Source organism: Amblyomma americanum, chromosome 1 (genome assembly GCF_052857255.1).
Source record: "Amblyomma americanum isolate KBUSLIRL-KWMA chromosome 1, ASM5285725v1, whole genome shotgun sequence".
NCBI classification, from domain to species: Eukaryota; Metazoa; Arthropoda; class Arachnida; order Ixodida; family Ixodidae; genus Amblyomma; species Amblyomma americanum.
In genome coordinates, this window is record NC_135497.1 from 96,180,985 (window position 1) to 96,200,200 (window position 19,216).

A 19,216-nucleotide genomic window follows, 5' to 3' on the forward strand; every position below is an offset into this window, starting at 1 on the left:
TAGAACGCCGGAGCTACCGGACGGACTTGGTTCGCTGCCTTCAGGAGTGCAGAACGTGTCAAACGTGTAGAGAGAGCGGGTCGTAAGGTAACGCGTGGTGATTCCGGGTGAACTTGCTGTGAACGTAGTCAGTCATGGCGTACCCCACTACCTACTACCATAGGATGGCACCACACCCGTATCCGCTGTACGCGAATCTGCCAGGCTTCAGAAGAGCTTGCACGGCCTCTTCGTCAAACGACTGCTGGCTGTGTGATGTGTTGACAAGCTGGAACAGTGCTTTGCGATACTGCCGTCTCAACTTGAGGGAGGAGGAGCCTGGGGAGTTGTGCCTGCAGTCCTTGCGCGGTACCTTCTTTGCCGTTTACGATGAACCCAGGGACAAAGCACCAGTCCACAGCGCGGCTTTCTTGCTGGCCTACCTCCCTCGGCTACACAAGTGCATCAGAAGGATAAGCCTTCATCGGGAGCATTTGCCTCATCAGCCAGCCCCAGTAAGGCTCCTTCTCGGAGCTGATTGGTGGCCACAACAGCCAGAATGCAACGTGCAGTACCTCGAGATTTCCAGCATCGTCGATGTCGAATGGGACATTCTCTTGTGCGGCCTGGGTCGTGTCAGCGCACTGAAAGGCTTGATCATTGAACGCGCCATCCTCGACAACAATTACGTCTCGAAACTCGATCAACTCCTCGCAGCGAATTCAGGGAGCCTGCAGAAACTTGTGATTTCCGCAAGTCGGACGCAAACCGCCGAAGCCTCCGACAGGCTGATCAGAGCTATCTCAAATTGCACACATCTCACTGAGCTTTCATTTGATTGCCACTTGACGACAACCGGTGTTTACGATTTGGGTCGATTGCTACTGCCATGCGAGAATATTCAGAAGCTCTCACTTCGGGACCAGTTTGGAGCCGAACGCAGGCGAGCACTTTTGGGGGCCCTCAGCAGTTTTGTCGAAACTAATGCGTCGCTGACGGAGCTACATTATAAAAGTCAAAGCTTGGACGTCATACAACTGCTGGATGCACTGAAGTTCAACCGCACCTTAAAGCACCTTGTTTTGAGTGGCTACAAACACAACCAAAAAACATTTGGAAGGGAACATGGTGCAGCCTTAGGGGCGGCATTGGCAACGAATTCTGGTCTTCGGAGCTTGGTGATTTCTCACTGCACCTTCAGCGAGTTAGCTGTTGAAGATATTTCAGCTGGGCTAGCCCTTAACACCTCCTTGGAACGTTTTGATCTCTCTCATTGCAGAGTTAACTTTGATGTGGCATCAGCATTGTGCCGTGTACTTTACACTAATCGCACTTTACACATGGTGGTGCTTGACCCCGATGGAGAAGCCATTTCTGAACGGTATGTATACAGTGTGCTATAACATTAGAGTTCAACCACGAGTCACAATTTTGTTCATTTATAAGTTGAACTTGAAATGATTCTGTTTTTCAAGCCATGGATACAGTGGAGGTTCATTTTTGTATTAATAGCTGTGGCAAACAGAAGAATGCCGGCAGCAGTGAAAATCCTGGCAGGATAAGTTGAAATGAGCCTCATTCATGCATGAGGTTCCATACTCACAGACAAGCATTGCAAATAAGGCTCGTATGTACGATGTAGGTTTTAAAGCTGTTTCTCAACATCTCAGCTGCTAACTCTTTTCTCTATGTCATCTTATCAAAAGTCTTACTTTTCAGAATGAATGCGTTAATTTATCACAAGTAGTTGCTTCTGGGTTACTAATTCTGTGCACTTCATGATCTATTAGCCTGGTACACAGGACTCGGAGAATTTGCTTTTAGTGTGTTGCTGGTATATTTTTTTTGCTGTTGGTACCCTCATACCTCCTTTGCAAATGAAAACAGCTGACGACCCCCCAACAACTTGGTGCACTCCAGTTTAATAGGTACAGTCAAAGTACCAAATGTTAAACTAATGTGTAGCAATATGTTAGTGGTTCTTCTAGCTAAAATTATGGCTTGCTTGCACTCAGGCAGCACTTCTGCAGTTGGTCTAGTTCAATGCATCATTTCACTGCAGCACTTGCATTTTTAAAATCTAGCTGACAGATCCAAATATGGTGCCTTCTTTGGAAATGCATGCCTGGAAACATAGCACAAAGATTAGTGACTCTGTCGTTCACATTGGTCTCTGAACTAGCACTCCGAAGGACTCCATGGCTTACTTAGTGTTGCAGGAGTAATATCCAGAACCTCGTACTGTCACATTCTCTAGTCCTGAATACGAATTCGGCAATTTTACATCTTTCATTCCCTCTTCCGCACCCCTTGTGCCTAGTAGGAGTCAAGACCTTCTCTATCATGCAGGCCAACCCTTTAGGTAATTCATTGCTAGGATTCACTTTTACTAACAACAATAATGGAAAACTTGCCATTTTGAGCCTCATCTGCTGGAAGGACACAGAGTTTTAATGTGATCGTGTTAGGGCTGCCGTTCTGCAGAAAATTCATCAGCGGCAGTGACCTAGTGAGCAGAAAGTAGGTTGCCCATCTACCACCTAGGTCCCATGAGCTTGTACATCATCACAACGTGCCTACCAGATTTTGAGCAAACTACCCACCAGGGCAGGTGGCAGTTAAAGTAATGTTTGATCGCGAGAAGTTGCTCAGGAAGAGCAGCCTGGGTCTTGCAAGCCTCACTGGTGGCTGTGTTTGAAAGAGCCACCTGCTGGGCCAGTAGCACAACGCTTAACCGCTGCACCACTGCTCCAGTAGTAGGATGAGGACCCACCCGATCTGTGAATGTATTGTAAAGAATGACCAATGCTGCATATATGGGCATGTAAGCTGAACTTAGGCGAAGTGATGTACAAAGAGGACCCTGAAAGAGGCCGCTGAAGGGACTCATTAATGCTATTGCGTCAGTGTCCCCTTAAGCTTTTTATGGAAGACACATGTGTGACTTTGTGTTGATGAAGGTTTCTGGTGTTTTAAAGGGACACTGAGGAGAACTCTATCAATTTTTTTTTCTTAGCAAAATCTGATAGTTCGGCATTTCATGGCTTTGTTGTCGCTTGTCTGGGAGCGAAAGATGCATTTATTTAAAAGAAACTTGGATTCGAAGTTGGAAAAGTTTTTCCCGCCGCTCCGATTCAAACTCGAGAACTCTTATGACGTCGAAGGACGGAGTGACGTGAAACATGACGTAAACGCAGACTCCGTGATTTCTGGCCACTCGCGGTGCGGTCTAGCAGCTGCCGAAATGAAAGCTACCGCCGTCGCACGTTGTAGGCGTCTATCGGGGGTCGCTACTGTCACTTTGTTTACGTTTGCACCGGCGTCTTTCCAGCGTTACGATAGATGCCGTTCCCAAACCCTACGACGAAGTTCTCGCAAAAACTCCGTCCTGCATTTCAGCGACCTCAGCCCCAGAGAGCGTGCGATGCTTTTGAGGGAGCACAGTCAGGTTAGGCGCCGGCGGGTCGTTTCCCCCTTCCTCAGTGAGCAGCTGTTGCTAATCAGATATCATAACCCCAGTGCGGGGAGTCGCGAGGGGCCAGGACAAGGTCGGCGCGCTGCGCCCATCGGAGGCTGGCTGGGGCTTTGGGGCCAACGGATTGTGATTGCTTGAACGGCGCGGTTGCACGGTGCAGCAGGCGCGGCGTCGAGGTCTGCCACGGTTAAAAGGCGAAGTTATTATTTTTTTTTTGCCACAAAAAACGGATGGATGCTCAAGGGCGGTCGCGATTAAAGTTGGCGGCTTGAAACTAAAGCCGACGCACGACGGCATCCGCTAGATCCAACAGGTCCACTGGATCGGGCTCTCTCGCCCACTTGCATGTACCTTCAGACTTGTACTGTGAATGGATTAAATTAGCCGAGAGCTCGAAAAGAACAGCTCCGCCCAACTGCCGAAGCTATTGAATTACGTCACAACGCGCACCTTGCCGCGGGGCCGAATCAGTGTGGCCGGGCCGGGGGCGGCTGGCATACTCGGCGCGAAATCGAGACATGCTCCAAGTCTCCGCAGTGCGGTCAGAGTGCGCCGAAGCCGCCGAACGCGTCGGCGGTCAAGCGCAGTTGGAGTATAGAGGGTCTCGCTTTGGCCGACGTGACGTCGCCGTTCAGCGCGCGCGCGTTACGGCGGAGCATAAACGCGCCTTAACAGAGCCTGGCTTAACCGCTAACCAACGTATTCAGTGGCGGCATCTATGGGAGCCACTGACACCCCCCGCCCACTCACTGAATAAAAAATATCGTGTGCCGAGGCTCGGAATCGAACCAGGGCCATTGGCGTTTCAGGCGGAGACGCTACCACTTCGCCACGACGGCTCGAGGTGCAGCCGTTAATAAAGGCGCATCTAGTGCATGCACTCTTGCGATGCAGAAGTCTCCGTGCTTTCGCTACGTATATCCTGGCCTAACAGAGCTAGGTCATAAGCAATTTTTCTTGACTTCCTTGTACCTTGTCTCCCGTCCCCAATAAACGATTTCCGTTAAGTAGTTTGAAGTTGATTGGCACAGCCGGGAATGTTTCGCCGGGGGATCGTGCGTAGACACAAGTGCTCTTTATACTGCAAACTGCCTTGTACGATCACCGACCATCGTGCCATCATAGTTTTTCATCGACTGTGGCGATTATCTGACCAGCCTTAACAGGCTCCTTCTAAGTTTAACTAGCACTTGAAGCGGCACTTGGAGTTCCTCTGCTGTACGGCACTTGTACATCGAAGCGCGTCAAAAACAAAACCACTGGGCATGCAAAGCTCATAGATAAAAAACCGAAACTCTCCTGACCGCCTGTGGCGCCGCCAAGTATCGGTTTTCTTTGCTTCCGACATTCAGGTTGTTTTTTGTCTGCCTGCCTTGTGTGCTAAAAGTGCACTATCGGTTTTAAAACAAAACTTACTTCAATATTTAACCGCGTAACTTTCCTTGGTCAGCCTCAGAGATTCGTGACCCCATGTAGGAAGGGAAATTCCTCCAGGGTGGCGTCTCTTGTCCTATGACGTCGCCACGCTTGTACTTGCGAGATTGGCCTGAGGCGGCGATACCTGTATTTTGTTTCTTGCTATTTTCTACCTTACAAGAGCTCTGTGTTCAGTAAGAGCGGCGTTTTTGTGATCAGGAGCTGGTATTCTATCGATACAAGCCAACTTCAATTTCTCCTCAGTGTCCCTTTAACGAGTATAGAAGGCACATTGTTTTTGATGACAAGATTACTTGGTTTGCTCACTAAATTCACATAAAACTAAACTGAACATTTAGAGAGCTTCCCTCCTGTTATTCAGTGCCAGAGCTGTACTAAGTGCACACTGCTTGTGAACAAAAAACTAATTGGTGCACAAATGCTTCTCCTTGCAGGGTCAGGTTTTCCAAGCAGGTGGCAGCAGCCAACTGTTACCACCGTGTGGGAATGCGCTGGGACGAGACCAGCATGCAGAACTTTGTAAATGCGCTGAAGCAGCCGTCACTTTGCCCACCAGAATGCCATATTGACTCCAGTCGTTTCTCGATTATGTCACTGTCACAGGTGTGCTCCGCGCTCGTACTGAGCACCGTGAAGTCAATCTCGGTGACATTCATTGATTCCAACCTCAACGAGGCAAGACATCATGTGCACGAAGCAATCCGCCAGAACCAGTCCATTGTGAGCCTCAGCTTGCAAGAAGATGGGATCTCCTCTGGAGCTTGCATCTTTGTGGCCAAAGCTTTGTTAGAGAACAAAACAGTAACAAAACTTTCCTTGAGAATCAACGATTTGCGCACCGGTGCAGCAGAGACTCTTTCAGAGATCTTGTCCAAGAACCAGACTCTAGAGAAGCTGCTGCTCAACTGCAATCATGTAGATCTATGGTGTGTGAATATCATTGCCAGGGGGCTTAAGGAAAACCGTACTTTAACTCATTTTTCCATTTTTGATGAAAGGGATGATGCCAGTCGCTCAATCATAACTGTTTATGAATGCGTGGACCGGAACCTGAGCAGTTGGAACTGTGCAGTGCAGTTTGTTCTTGAGGCCTGCATCAGCAGACGGCGAGCAGAGACTTTTGAATCATTGCAAGGAATGCCTTGCTTCCTTCAGCGTGTTGCAGCAGCCTCTGGAAAATCTCTGGCAGAAGCTGCAGCAATGGTGGAATGTGCAAAGCATTTCATAAGGAGTAACTATCTTTTCATAACTGGGGTGGTGATTCGGGGCATCTGCTGCTACCCTAGTGGACAGACGCAAGTTGACTGTTTGATTAATGACTGCTGGACTGAGATCACCAAGTACCTCAGGGTGTCTGATGTGATTAGGCATTGACTGTGGCAGAGGACCGCCAATAAATGGTCATGTTTTGTTGTGGTACCAGTCTTCTAAGATTGCTATGCCTTTTCTCCCAGAGGTTGGCTTTGGCAAAGCTTTCTTTTTTTGTCATTTGTATGCAAGAACAAGTGCTTATAGCCGGATACAACTTAAGTCTGCAGTGAAGCTCCACCCACATTCGGGGCCGCCGCACGAAATTCCTCCACGACAAAAAAGTAGGCCATTGTTAAAGGGCCCCTGAAAAGGTTTTTAATGGTCATATCAAACGCAACAGATCTGTAGAGATGGTCTTTGCGAGCATTAGTCATATAAATAAAGCTCTGCGTGAAGCCCATGATTTACTAATGGCTCTTTGGTCGAGCCTTTTCATTGGCCATGCCCCAATAACGTCACATGCCATTTTCGCAATTATTTATACAAAACTGATTACTAATTTTCCTTGTAATGCTATTTTAGTTACTCATTATTGTTTTCTAAAGGGCACATTTACGGAGGTAAGAATTCAGCACGTTACTTAAACGCAATGCAACACACTTCCGGCGTAGGGTAAAATCCGTCTGCGCACTTGTTCCCGCCGAATACTGCCGCCCAATTTTGAGCTTCCTGCAGTTAGCGCTTCTTTCTCGTCTGAAATGGACCATAATTGCTGTGTGGTCAGCTGTAAAACCAAGGATAGGTGAGGTATTGCAACTAGGCATCGTGTCCCAAGAGAAGGACACAACCGAGCAGGTTGGCTGCAACGCATCAGGCTGTCAACATTGGACAATCGCCGCAATCTAAGGGTTTGCAGCCGCCACTTTTCCGCCGATGCGTACAGCTATAATCCCAGCTTACTGCAGCAATCTGGCGTCTATATGAAGCAACTGCGCCTCAAATCCGACGCGTTGCCGACGCTGTTTCTCCCCCGAATGGTAGGTTTCTTAGCTATGGCGAGTTGTGCACACACGTGCAGCTATTGTTTGCTCGCGACTACTTCCCGCATGTGTCACAAATAGAGCTCAGGAACTGTACCCAAGCGAGTTTTTTGAAGTCTAGGAATTTTGCATGCAGCCCACTGAGCACAGAATATCTTGTAGATGTCTTGAAATGTCTGTAATGGTCATAGACATCTTGGACTACAAAAGATATCTACAAGACGCTGTTTAATACTTGTCTAGAAGATATTTAGCCAAGATGTCCGTAAGCTGTCTCAGGAAGAATTTTTACGCTTTCAGCAGCTGCGCAAGACGCTTACTAATCCGCTTAAGCAAGTTGTCTTCAAGGCATTCTGCTTCAGAAGCCTGGAGGGCTTCCTCACAAGACGTTTTACGACGTGACTTATGTATAGCTGCAGTGCAATATTTACGTTTAAATAGGAAACACCTAGAGAGACACGTGGCCATCATAAACATGAAAATAGAAAAGAGTTCAATTCGCATCTTGCCAACACGTACACACGTGCATGACTGCATATGGCAGGAATATTTTATTGCCCCGGACATGCTATTCCGATTCCTGTGGCACATGCATGACAACTCCCTGCTCACTGAGCCCCAATCTATCTACTAAACAGATATAATGCGTTTTTCCAAGATGAACAATCTTGTTAAGGCATCTCAACTGACCTCTGAGACAGGTATTGGATATTTCTTAGACGTCTTGACCAAGGCATCTTGCAGATGATTACAAGGCGATTCTAGGGATCTTGAAACATTCTGTAGACACCTTCTAGCTCAGCTAATGCTCCCGCTTTTTTTGAGCTACAAGAGTTTTTGCAAGACTTCTTGTAGATCTCTCAAAGACAAATTCGAGAGGTGTACACTGGCTTGAGTGACAGTCTACAACAGGAAACATGCATGACAATCAGAAGTCTCAAGAACTCATTTTGAGCTGTCCCCGAAATTATACTGCCTGGCCGCTCACTGAGCACGGTACGTCTTAAAGACTCCAAAATCTAATAGTGATGTTTCAGTAAAAGTTTAGACATCTTTCACAGACGTCTACAAGACGCTTCTATTTTACCTTTTTTATGTCGAATGCGTGTGCGTGCTCATAAATTAGCTACATTTTTTAGTTTATTTTTCTTTTGTGGTATGAATCAAGACTTGCAACTAACAGAACGTCGCACTTAAACCAGACTAATTCTAATGCACCTAGGATAAATTAAACACGAAAATATCTTCAGTAACTTTGTAGATCGGCAGTTCTTCTTATGCACATTGCGGAGGTCATTGGAGTGGGGTATATAAGGATAATTAGCTAAGGCTTCCTGGTAGTATAAGGTGAGTGCTGCAGGGTTTGTATTCAATGTTTCGTGTGCTTGTATGGACGACTGTGGTGGCTTTTATTAAGCAGTACATAAAAAATCTTCGCCAGTTAGACTACATATCTCGTGGGAGCCCTAGCTGAGCTAGAAGATAGGTACAAGATGTATCAAGATGTCTAAATATTTTTTGCAGCAGACGACAATATGTCAACATTTTACAAACGTTTAGTATCTGTCTCGGAGGCCAGCTGACATGTCTATAAGACAGTTTATCTAGATGGTTATGAAATGTCTGCCAAACTTTTGTGGGTGTCTAAAGTTATCTTGGGTCAGCTACGAAACGTCCTCTAAAGACATTTTGTAGTTCAAATAGGTGGAGCATTAGCTGAGCTAGAGGACATTTACAGAACGTTTGAAAGGTATCTGGAAATATTTTGCAAGCCATTTGTTAGATGTCTTGCCAAGACATTTTCCAAACGTTTATAAACTGTTCGAAGATCTATTTAGGACGTCTTCAAGACTGGCTGGACATCTTGCCAAGATTACTTCTATTCGTCTGTAAGATGACACGGTGTTCAGTGGGCAGTAAGAGTAAATGAGCCGTACCCATGTTTTCCGACCGCATACCTTGCGCACATTTTATACGTGGAACTGCTTTCAGGATGTATTGACAGCAGTTAATGACAGAGCCAGAATGAGTTTTGCGGCTCATATCACACGAGCACAACAACAACAAATTAGGTGAAAATGTATAAAGCTAGCCCGCGCCCTGGTGTACGGTCTGGTAAGAGAACTCGGAGCGCGGATTTTCGGCTTCGCTCCAAAGTCGCCAGATCGCTGGCGCATTCTGAAAGTTCATGGTGCAGAAAAGAAAAAAATAGAATGATGCAAGCTGCACATGGCAGCTTGAACATACAATGGCACGCATAACGCGACCGCAACGAATCGCAGTAATTGGGCAGCTTGGTGGCACAGTGCACTTATAATAGACCTCCAAAAAAAACAAAATATGTAGCTTCTGAATCTACACTGCGTGCGTTCAGTACAGTCTACTCTTGAAGTTTAAGCACTACAACAAGCTTAGTTCTTTGCCATTTTTTAACATCTCTATACATGTCATTTGTCAAGTGCGCTGTGTCATCAAGCCTTGCTGTGATCGTTGCGATTGCGCTATTTTTGTTTTTTGTTCACTATGCACTTTTAGATAGCGAAAGTACAGAAAATGAAATTTTGTGTCTGCGCGTTGATTGCACAAAAATTTCTTTTCCTGCCAGGGTGAGTCATCTTCACCAAGAGGCCTGAAGGATAGCAGCACTACACAAGTGCTCGCTGGACAAGTTAGCACTGTGACCAGTTTGCACGCATTCCTAGCTTATGTACATCCTCAAGAGTATGCTGTAGTACTAAACAGCACTGCACTATATGCTGCATAAGATGACTGTATTGCTGGAGCATAAGATATGGGACTTGGTAAAACTTGGTGCTGGGCTAGTTGGTTAAGCATTTCTTTGAAACAGGTCAGCGCTAAAAGAAGACAAACACACGGCAAGGGAACGACGACACGACAGAGGTGAGCGCTACTAACAACTGGTTTTATTTTTCGCTGCAGGGAACATATTTAAAGCCTTGTCACATCGCATCATGTGCACAACCAGGGGGCTTCAACATTTATCATATTAAAAGTTAAGATACATATCTTGAGCATCACGTAACAGCAAGCCAAGAAGAATGAAAAGGAACACCAGTAATCGACGCAATGAATCAGAGAAAAAAAAGAAACGGAAGAAAAACAAAATGTGCTCAGTTCTTTCTTAAACGCATGTCAATTAAGAAATGCCCGCTCCGCAGAATATAACGTTATGGAAGCATCGCTTACGCACTGCTCTCATTCTTTACTTATGTGGAAGGCCTCCAGCAAGATTCTGGAGACTCTACTTGCGCTTCTGCCTAGAACCTTAGCTTCGGTCAACCGTGGCACACATTTGCACTCTAAAACATGCGAAACTAAGTTCGCAAGCTTGTCTTTCACCCTCAAGTTTTTTGCGTGCTCCCTTAAACGATCGTTAAGGCAACGCCCCGTCTGCCCGATATAGCACCTTCTGCAGGAAAGGGTGACCTTATACACCACTCCTAGCGCACATCCGACATAGGCTACTTCATGCTGAGTTTTGCAACCTCGCTCATGTTCGCCGCAGATGCGCGGGCACAGCTTCGCCAGCTTATTTGGCGCCGAGAGCACAAGTGGCACGTTGTGCCTGCTGGCCACTTTCTTGAGGTTATGCGACACCTTATGTACATAAGGCATCACCTCAAGCATCATCTTCGCACGCGTTCCGTGACAGCCATTTTTTGTCGGGGACCGAACTTCTTTAGGAGGGTTTCAGCAATAGCCATTAGGATCGAGCAAGGGAAGCCTGCAGCCAAAAGGCAGTTTACCTGATTATTAAAGCTAGCATGCATTTGGTGTGGACACGCCCTACGAAGCGCAGATTCCATACAGAGCGAAGCAATAGATCTTTTTTGACAGTCTTAGATTGGGATGAGCCAAAGGGCAAAAGCTCTTCGTTAGTACACGGGAAATAATCCCAGCAGGTATGTCCTTTGCACAAACTCAGCCTCAGATCCAAGAAACGTATTTCGTTGTTCCGAATTTCATGGGTAAAAAACGGGCCTTTACCATGCATTTCAAGTGTTCTTAGGACCTGTTGGACGGAGTCTGCGAACGTGCAGTCATTAGTGGCTTTTAAAAGGATTAAAAAATCGTCTACGTATCTAAAAACCTTTAAAACTGGGCCACAGATAAAATCTTGATCCAAAAGGCAATCAATGCATGCTAAAAAAATGACACAAAATAGGTGCCACACATGAACCTATACAAACACCATTGCGCTGCAGAAAAGGCTACTTGTTAAAATAGATAAGTGATGCTGAGATAAAATTCTAAAAGCTTTAAAAAATTGTCGAGGGACATACCAGCTGAAGACTGAAAGGAAATTCCGCCAGTATGCTGCATGCTAGCTGCATGAGAGCTTTAATAATCAGGTAAACCACCTTTTGGCTGCAGGCTTCCCTTGCTCGATCCTAATGGCTATTGCTGAAACCCTCCTAAAGAAGTTTGGTCCCTGACAAAAAATGGCTGTCACGGAACGCGTGCGAAGATGATGCCTGAGGTGATGCCTTATGTACATAAGGTATCGCATAACCTCTAGAAAGTGGCCAGCAGGCACAACGCGCCACTTGTGTTCTCGACGACAAATAAGCTGGCGAAGCTGTGCCCACGCATCTGCGGCGAACATGAGCGAGGTTGCAAAACTCAACATGAAGTAGCCTATGTCAGATGTGCACTAGGAGTGGTGTATAAGGTCACCCTTTCCTGCAGAACGTGCTATATCGGGCAGACGGGCGTTGCCTTAACGATCGTTTAAGGGAGCACGCAAAAAACTTGAGGGTGAAAGACAAGCTTGCGAACTTAGTTTCGCATGTTTTAGTGTGCAAATGTGTGCCACGGTTGACCGAAGCTAAGGTTCTAGGCAGAAGCGCAAGTAGAGTCTCCAGAATCTTGCTGGAGGCCTTCCACATAAGTAAAGAATGAGAGCAGTGCGTAAGCGATGCTTCCATAACGTTATATTCTGCGGAGCGGGCATTTCTTGAGACGCGTTTAAGAAAGAACTGAGCGCATTTTGTTTTTCTTCAGTTTCTTTTTTTTCTCTGATTCATTGCGTCGATTACTGGTGTTCCTTTTCATTCTTTTTGGCTTGCTGTTACGTGATGCTCAAGATATGTATCTTAACATTTAATATGATAAATGTTGAAGCCCCCTGGTTGTGCACATGATGCGATGTGACAAGGCTTTAAATATGTTCCCTGCAGCGAAAAATAAAACCAGTTGTTAGTAGCGCTCATCTCTGTCGTGTCGTCATTCTCTTGCCGTGTGTTTCTTTTTTTAGCGCTGACCTGTTTTAAAGAAATCAGTAAAACAACTATTTGTCTTCATGTTGTGGTTTCATGCAGCTGTATGTTGAGACTTCACTTGGATGTGCTGGAAGTTGTCTGGATGCAGTAGCTCTTCCTAGAGAAGCGAGTATATTTTCGCAGTTAAAAGAAGTTTTTTTTGTTTGTTTTGGCCTGCGAACGACGCAGGCCAAAAAGGGATCTGACAAGCTAAGGGATACCGAGACCACATTATCGTAACTCCCGTTCAGTATGCATATGAGATAACTTAAACTAAAAGCAAAATAGCAGAAAGAAAATGTTAAGATAAACACAAAATGTGATAATTCAGGCCTGGAAGTTTAGACATTTGTCTAAAAATGCCTGTAAATGCCTAAATGTGGTATTCTGGCACTTGCCTGCCTTTCTGCAGGTTTTATGCTAAATATGTCCATTTTGGCAAATTTATGAGAAAAATTCCTCCCCCTCCTAGACAGAAAGCAATGAAGACAACAACAAAGTACCAAAAACTGGATGACTTTGTTTAAAGAACAACCCCTTAAAAACTGGCCATAAGGTACAAGACAGCTGGTAAGCCGTGTTAGTTGAAGATTTTGTACAGTGCCATTTGTCCCGGATTGTAGAGGGTACGTGTGTTGCAAATGGGGTGTTTGTGCTTAGCGGGGAATTGTGCTTCCCTCAGGGAAAGTTAGGAGGGTTGGGGGAGGAAGCGGTACTGGTTCTGAAGCTGTGTGGAAAAGTTTTACGTTATCTCCACTATTGGGATATGCCATCAAGTGGCTGAATTTCTTGGTATCTGGCCACAGCAAGCATGATCCATCTTAAAATGGTTCGCAGGAGAGCCGATGTTTCAGCTCGTTTCCATCCATTCTTGTGAGCCCAGGTCTACAGGTAATCCCTTTGATTCTTCATGGGTGTGGTTGTGATTATGTGAGTCCTTGTTTAGCTGCCCATTTTGGATGAGCATGATAAGAACGATCTTGATATAGATAAGTGTGAAGGGAGCAACCGACTCAGTAGCAAGTAAATGCTACATTGCATTCAGGTGGCATGCAGGCGAAGGCATCTTTGCATGTCAAGACGTTAACTACACAACTGCAGCACTCTGTAGACTGGGACTTTATTCGGGGAAAGGGTAAAGTCAATGTGATTGTTTTGGACATCAGACGTGTGCTTCGGCTCCATGAAGTGATAAGCTCAGCCCCCGTGAATTCTCTCTTTTTTATTTCACACTACTGGCCTCAAGTGACATGCCAAGAAGTTGTTCAAAGTATAAGGCCTTTACTGTGGAAAACAAGTGAACCGCCAAGTATCAGAACCTAAGTATGCTGTTTATCGCTGTGTGCAACCAAGAGTGGAAGCTGTCTGTGCCCTACTAATGTGACCAGATTGTATGCTGTTCCTTAATAACAGCAGTATGATGGGGTCAACAATAGAAAATTTTAGATTTTTATTATCTCAATTGCTATTAAGCAATAAAAATTATTACATGTCACTCACTTTTGGATCTTAAGCGCCTGTTACATGATTTTTCAGAGCTTAAATGCCTGCCCATTTAGGGGTTTTTTTGTGCCTGTATGCTGCCTGTAGCAATAACCCTTCACCGACAAATGCGATTTGACTCTTTGAAAATGACATGGACATTGGCTGTCTCATGTCCTCCTTTTTCATTGTGTTGCATACTTAAACAATAAGCCTCATTAAACTTCGCCATTTAAAAGAGCAGGAGGACGCAGCCACAGTTGCTGAAGTGAATTTCCAGTCTAGTTAACGTGGCTAAGCATGAAGCTTTCCCGACACGGATGCAACGTTAGTTGGATTTGATAACTAAACTCAGATCAATTTTTTGTGCACCTCCCTTTCTGCTTAGGAGATATGTTCAGATCCTCACCTAAAACACACTAAGTTATATTTGAAAGATATACTGCGTACAGAGAAATTTTTCCTGATCAAGTGGCTATTGAGATTCTTTCTTTATACTGTCATTTATATTTTAATCTAAATCACTTTGTACTATAAACAAGTTACACTTTAAACTACAAGGAGAAAAAAAAATGGCATAAAGACTATTACACGATGCAACAGTTAGGAACAGATAAGTAATGTTCACCTACGCATTCATAAGAAGTTTTGACAGATGTCAAATAGAACACAGCGTCATATGGGCATGGGCCCACCTAAATCTGGTTATCAAATGTAAGGCACAGAAAAAAATAGGCACGAAAATAACCATCAGACATATATGAGGCACTGTGTAGCACAGAATGTGGCTCAAGTCCCTGCCTTAAGGCACGCACCTAGGACATACAAGACCTACGAGGTAAACAGTAACCTCTTTGGTTAATTTTTGGCTAACATGCAGTACCTACACATTAAATTTTATGTATAATGCAACTACAAGTCTAGCCATAGCTAAAGGAGATATGTATAATGGGAAACCATATTAGCAGACATTTCCAGCTTATCTTCAACCCGATGCAGCTTGCTCCTACAAAAGCAGCCCAGATGGTGTTTAATAATGTCGGCATGTTTCACTACTGCTCCACTAATTATAGCGTACTGATTAATAAAATCAAATTTTATTTATTTTATTTGAAAATACCGCAGCCCCATGCAGGGCCTATAGCAGAAGTGGGCTACATAAAATATATTAAAATACAATTTCACGCACCAAGAGCACATGGCCACAATAAAATATAAACACAATGCCTCCGCATGTCACGACGACTTAATTGCAGACACAACTCAGAAATCGATAATGATCAAATGTTGCCATGTAAAAAGTTTTAACCCTCCACAGTATGTGGAAAGAAGCTGCTGTATTTGAAAGCATTAATATATATGTGCAAAAAAAGGTTGGATATTAAGATTATGATGGCTACTAGTTGCAGATGGTTGTGAAAACAAGATATGGTTACCATCTGAAAGGCAGCAAGGAGAGTGCACTATAGATTGGAGAACCTTTAAGGAATAAGCTTTCCGGCGGGTTGACAGCGGACTTGAGTTTAGGGGGAACATGCCAGATGAGGGTGAAAATGATAGTCACAGCTGCGGTAAACAAATCTTGCAGCTTTCCGTAGCGCAGATAAAATTAAATCTGCGCAATGGAAAGCTGCAAGATTTGTTTGCCGCGACTATCTTGGTCAAAGTATTCATGTCCACAGAGATAGAACCACTTGCCTCAGACAAAAGTGCCAATCCTCCGTTGCTACTTCCTCGAAGCTCAAACCCTCTTGGTCACGTGCGACAGTTTTAACCCTGCAATTCTGGTCAAACTGGTATAGTACTTGACCTCTCAGCACTGCAATGTCTTCTGCTGCTTCATGTACTACTGTAGCAAAAGCTTCGGGTCCTAAAGAGTGTTCCATGTTCCGAACACCAGGCAAATCCAGCTTTGCAGCCATGACAAGAAGATTCCCTCCACGAAAAAAATATTCTGTGAAGATCCGTCTTGTTGTGCTGCTCATGTCGGTGCATGCAACAGTAAGGAGTTTAGTATTGGCTAACCAAGGAGTGCTTTTGACCTGCAAAAGGTAGACACAAATCAAACAACTGACAATGGCTAACAAGCAGTTTGCTTCTATAGCCAGCAATAAATATTAAGCTCAGATGCACAATGTTGTACAAGTCCTGTAGAGTCTGTAGCATAAATAAGGGCAGTGCAATTTTTAACGTTAAATGGCTAAAAGTTATTAGCGAAACCCTTAGCCTACAACAGCTACCAACCTGCGGGGGAAAGAATGATTTCTGGAAGTATAACGAAGTAGAAAAGTTGCAAAAGGGCAGCCATTTCGTCTAGTTGGCGTGGGTTTATCTTGAAATTTCAACAGCTCGAAGAACGGGACAAGCAGCGCTCGTCCTGTTGTCTCTTTCTTGTCCCGTCCTTTGTGCTTTTTTTTTTAAGTAGAAAAACTGATTCCCTGAACTCTCCTGTGTTTGTGGAACGGCTGTTTCTTGGGTGTTACGTTTTCAGTACGCAGCGTTCCTCCTGACCCCGAGAGATATACTCTGCGCGTTTCGTGCTAAAATTGTGCTACACCAGCAATATACAGAAACAAGGAAAGAGAATGTTTCCTGTGCCTATGTCAGAACTCTCGAAGGACACTGACCAAGGGTGATAAGGTACATACAAACCTGGTGCTCCGAGAGTGAATAAATGACATAGTGATCGGGGCTGAGACACATGCCTAGCGTTTCCTTTACAGCATGAAAACGAGGTTGGCGCGATCCATCTTCATTTGTGAAAATGAGCACATTTGGGGGCTTGTGTGGTGCCATGTCAGACGATCCTGGGATGCCCCAGACATCACAAGCACCGGGCGAAGCCACTCCACGTAAAGGAAGCTGCGGTAAAACCCAGCAATTAACTCAAGCGTCACAGTTCTCTCGCCCACGCTAAGGCACGAGGAATACAAACGCACCAGGAAGTACGAAGACGGCCGAAAGGACACCCGTCGAATGACATGTAGGATCATTTATAGATGCAAAACTGATGTCAACATGTGGACAAAAACGACGAAAAGAGCATGCACAGCGGAACACGGTGGGTGCCGTGCGCCCCACAGCACTAGCGTAGCTACAGAAATTTACAGAAGTGATCCGGATATGCGCGGCAAGGCGTGCACGTAAAATGGCATGTCACGATTATATCATGGGCAATGATGAGAAAAGCAACCATTGAGAAAAATTCCTTGTGTAAACAGAGAACGTAAACAACTGAATCTTGAGACGCAGTTGGAGGTGGGGATGTGTAGGCTTAGAGAGGCCTCTGAGAGTGTGCATGTGACCATATGCACAATCCCAGAGGTCCAGAGGCAGGCTCGCGAAACGGAAAGGAGGGTCGTTGAGGCTAATCGGGTAATTAGGCTATTGAGTCAACGACTAAGATACGAGGTGATGGAGGTCAACAGGGAAGTGTACGAGGTTAGGCCCCACCCTTTTGCACAGGATTGCATCCACTACGGTGGTGCCACTGGCAAGAAGGTGGGTAGTAGGATAGGTCGCCAGGCAACAGCTTTTTTGGGGGGACCCAGAGCTCTGAAGGAACCAGTGTAGAGAAGGAAGAATTAAGATCAAACGGACAATGGAACCATAGGTGAAGAAAGAGACGCAAGCGCCAGGGCCAAGTTAATTCAGATATAGGTTTCATTAACATGCAAGGTGGCAGGAATAAACTGCAATGGGAGGAAATAGAAGAACAGTTAAGGCAGGAGGAATTAATGGTATATGGTTTAGTGGAAACACATCTTAGAGACATGGAGCAACCACCCTGTAACCCAGACTACGCATGGGAATATGGCAATAGAACAGAGGGCAGCAGAAAGGGAGGTGGAATTGGGGCATTCATTCATAAAAGTATGAATTTTCAAAGGGTTAGACTGGGATGCAGGGAACATTTATGGCTAAAAGGAACAGTGGCAGGCAAGCAAACACTCCTTGGCTTTGTATACCTGTGGACAGGGGTCAATGCCAAAGAGGAAAACAGGAAAATGTTAGAATGTATTGCAAGCGACATTGATGCGCTAGGAGGACAGGGCGAGATAATTATATTAGGCGACATGAATGCACACATAGAAGACCTGGATGGGTACACGGATTCGACAGGAAGCATGCTGCAGGACATGTGTGACAGGCATGATTTAGTTGTATGCAACAGCACCGAGAAGTGTGAAGGGCTCATAACATGGGAGGCGGGGAGTCTGCACTCGACGGTAGATTATGCACTAATGTCACAGAGGATGTATAATAGATTAGGGGTAATGAACATAGATGAAGATGGTTCCAGAAGTCTAGGTAATGACCACAAGCGTATCAAGTTGAGCTTCAGAAGAAAAAGCAATGTAGGACTGAAGCGAGATGAACAATCAGGGGGGAATTTTTACTCAGAAAAGCAATTGGAAGCAGCAGCCAAACAAATCGAGAAAGTAATTTTTGAGGATAGTGAAACAGAATGGACTTATACCAAATTAACTCGATTACTGGAGCTAGAGCTAGCTAAGGTGCGAGTAAAGCTAAAAGGGAAAAGATGCAAACCCAAGAGTTGGTGGGATGAGGAGGTCAAGAGGGCAATAGAAAAGCGCCAGGAAGCATCCAGGGAACACAGATATTCCAAGAAGAGGGGGGAACCAAAACCCGAAGTAGACAGAAAATGGGATACCTTCATAAAGTGTAGAAGGGACGCATCCTATTTGATTAATGAGAAAATTAGAAGAAAGGGTGCCCAATGAATGTCAAAAGTAAATAAAAAGGATATAAAAGCAGCCCAAAAATTCTGGAAACATCTAAATGCAATGAGTAATAAAACTAGGCTAGAACAAAGGTTTATTGTTACAGATGAGGGTATTCGACTAGAAGGGGATGAAGCAATAAAACACATAGGAACAAGGATGACGGAAAAATTTTCAGCAAAGCACGTGGTACATAATTTATCGAAGGAGGATAGACCGGTTACAGCAATAGCTTCACTTGAGCAAGGAGAGTGGGAAAGGGCAGAGAAGAAGGTTCCTAGTGGCACATCAACAGGACCAGATGGTATCCCGATTATGTTGATAAAGAATGTTAGGACCAAAATCCAAGCAAACATTAATACAGGTAGTGAACAAAATGATAGTGGATGAGAAAGTCCCCGATGAATAGTGATTAAATAGAATGAACATGATATATAAGGGAAAGGGGGACAAAGCAGACGTAACTATCGTCCCATAACAGTGACATCTGTGGTTTACAGGGTGGTGATGCAAATTATAAAGGAT

General features: G+C 45.0%; 1 protein-coding gene across 1 annotated transcript; it reads left to right on the forward strand.

Annotated features, from left to right (window-relative positions):
* On the forward strand, positions 1-6,310 carry LOC144113286 (uncharacterized). Its single transcript, XM_077646273.1, has 2 exons — positions 1-1,360; positions 5,326-6,310. Exons 1-2 carry the CDS (start codon positions 135-137, stop codon positions 6,263-6,265), a joined length of 2,166 nt encoding a protein of 721 aa, XP_077502399.1. The 5' UTR covers positions 1-134; the 3' UTR covers positions 6,266-6,310.
* Positions 6,311-19,216: the final 12,906 nt, after the last annotated feature.

Bases quoted from the DNA above. Each gene is read 5' to 3' on its own strand.
- LOC144113286 (XM_077646273.1), top strand. From the start codon at position 135: ATGGCGTACCCCACTACCTACTACCATAGGATGGCACCACACCCGTAT. The intron at 1,361-5,325 runs GTATGTATACAG...TTCTCCTTGCAG, and splicing joins GGAGAAGCCATTTCTGAACG to GGTCAGGTTTTCCAAGCAGG.